The 733-nt window shown below is 66.2% G+C and overlaps 1 protein-coding gene across 1 annotated transcript; it reads left to right on the forward strand.

The window, feature by feature from the left end:
* Window positions 1–155: 155 nt before the first annotated feature.
* Window positions 156–626, forward strand: DACRYDRAFT_107320 (uncharacterized protein; the record flags this gene model as incomplete). Its single annotated transcript, XM_040768445.1, has 1 exon — window positions 156–626. The coding sequence occupies one exon, from the start codon at window positions 156–158 to the stop codon at window positions 624–626; it is 471 nt and encodes a 156-aa protein (XP_040629292.1).
* Between the last annotated feature and the right edge of the window lie 107 nt (window positions 627–733).

Here is a 733-nt window from a genome sequence, read left to right on the forward strand (position 1 = left end):
CCCCCTCTCCCTCCCCCCACCGATCCCCCCCCATCGCCCACTGGTTTCCCGACATCAACCCCTCCTCCATCTGCCGACTGGGCGGCCTCCTACCCGGATGAACAGGCGGCGGGGGGAACCCTCCGAGCGGAACAGGAGGAGGGCGGGCGGTGCCTATGCCTGGCCCTATCCCTATCCCTATTCCCAGAGCTGGCCGTTCGTGTTCCCGTTCGAGAGGAACCGACTGCTCCCTCCCGCCCCCTCCCGCAGCTGGCAAAGGTCTCCCCACCCCCAACCCGGAATCAGCCTTCCTCTTCCCCAACTCCTCCAACTCCTCCAACCCCGGCTCCCGCCGACTCCCCCGTCTCGCAAGCCCAAACTTCCCGTCCCTCCTAACGATCGTAGGCGGGCTCGGTCTCCCATCCGGCTCAGTACGGGGGCGGAGTCCTGCTCTTGCTCTGGAGGTTTGGGCAGAATGGGGAGGGGAAGGGGAGGGAGTGCGAGGTTGTCTTTGGGCTTGGGAGGGAGCAGCGGATGAGGGGAAGGGCGAGGGTCGGGAGGGAGGAGCGGACTTGTTCCTCGCAGGGGAGATCTTCCCCCCTCCCCCTCCTCCTCCAACAGCTCCAGCTTCAGGGGCAGACCGCTGACTCCCCCCAGTCCGAGTAGGGGAAGCATACGGGTCCCTCCCTAACTGAAGGGCTAAAGACGCACGGGGGGAAGCGAGTTCTGCTTCCCTCAGCTGGTTTGCCTGTGG

Source organism: Dacryopinax primogenitus (assembly GCF_000292625.1).
Source record: "Dacryopinax primogenitus strain DJM-731 SS1 chromosome Unknown DACRYscaffold_8, whole genome shotgun sequence".
Lineage (NCBI taxonomy): Eukaryota > Fungi > Basidiomycota > Dacrymycetes > Dacrymycetales > Dacrymycetaceae > Dacryopinax > Dacryopinax primogenitus.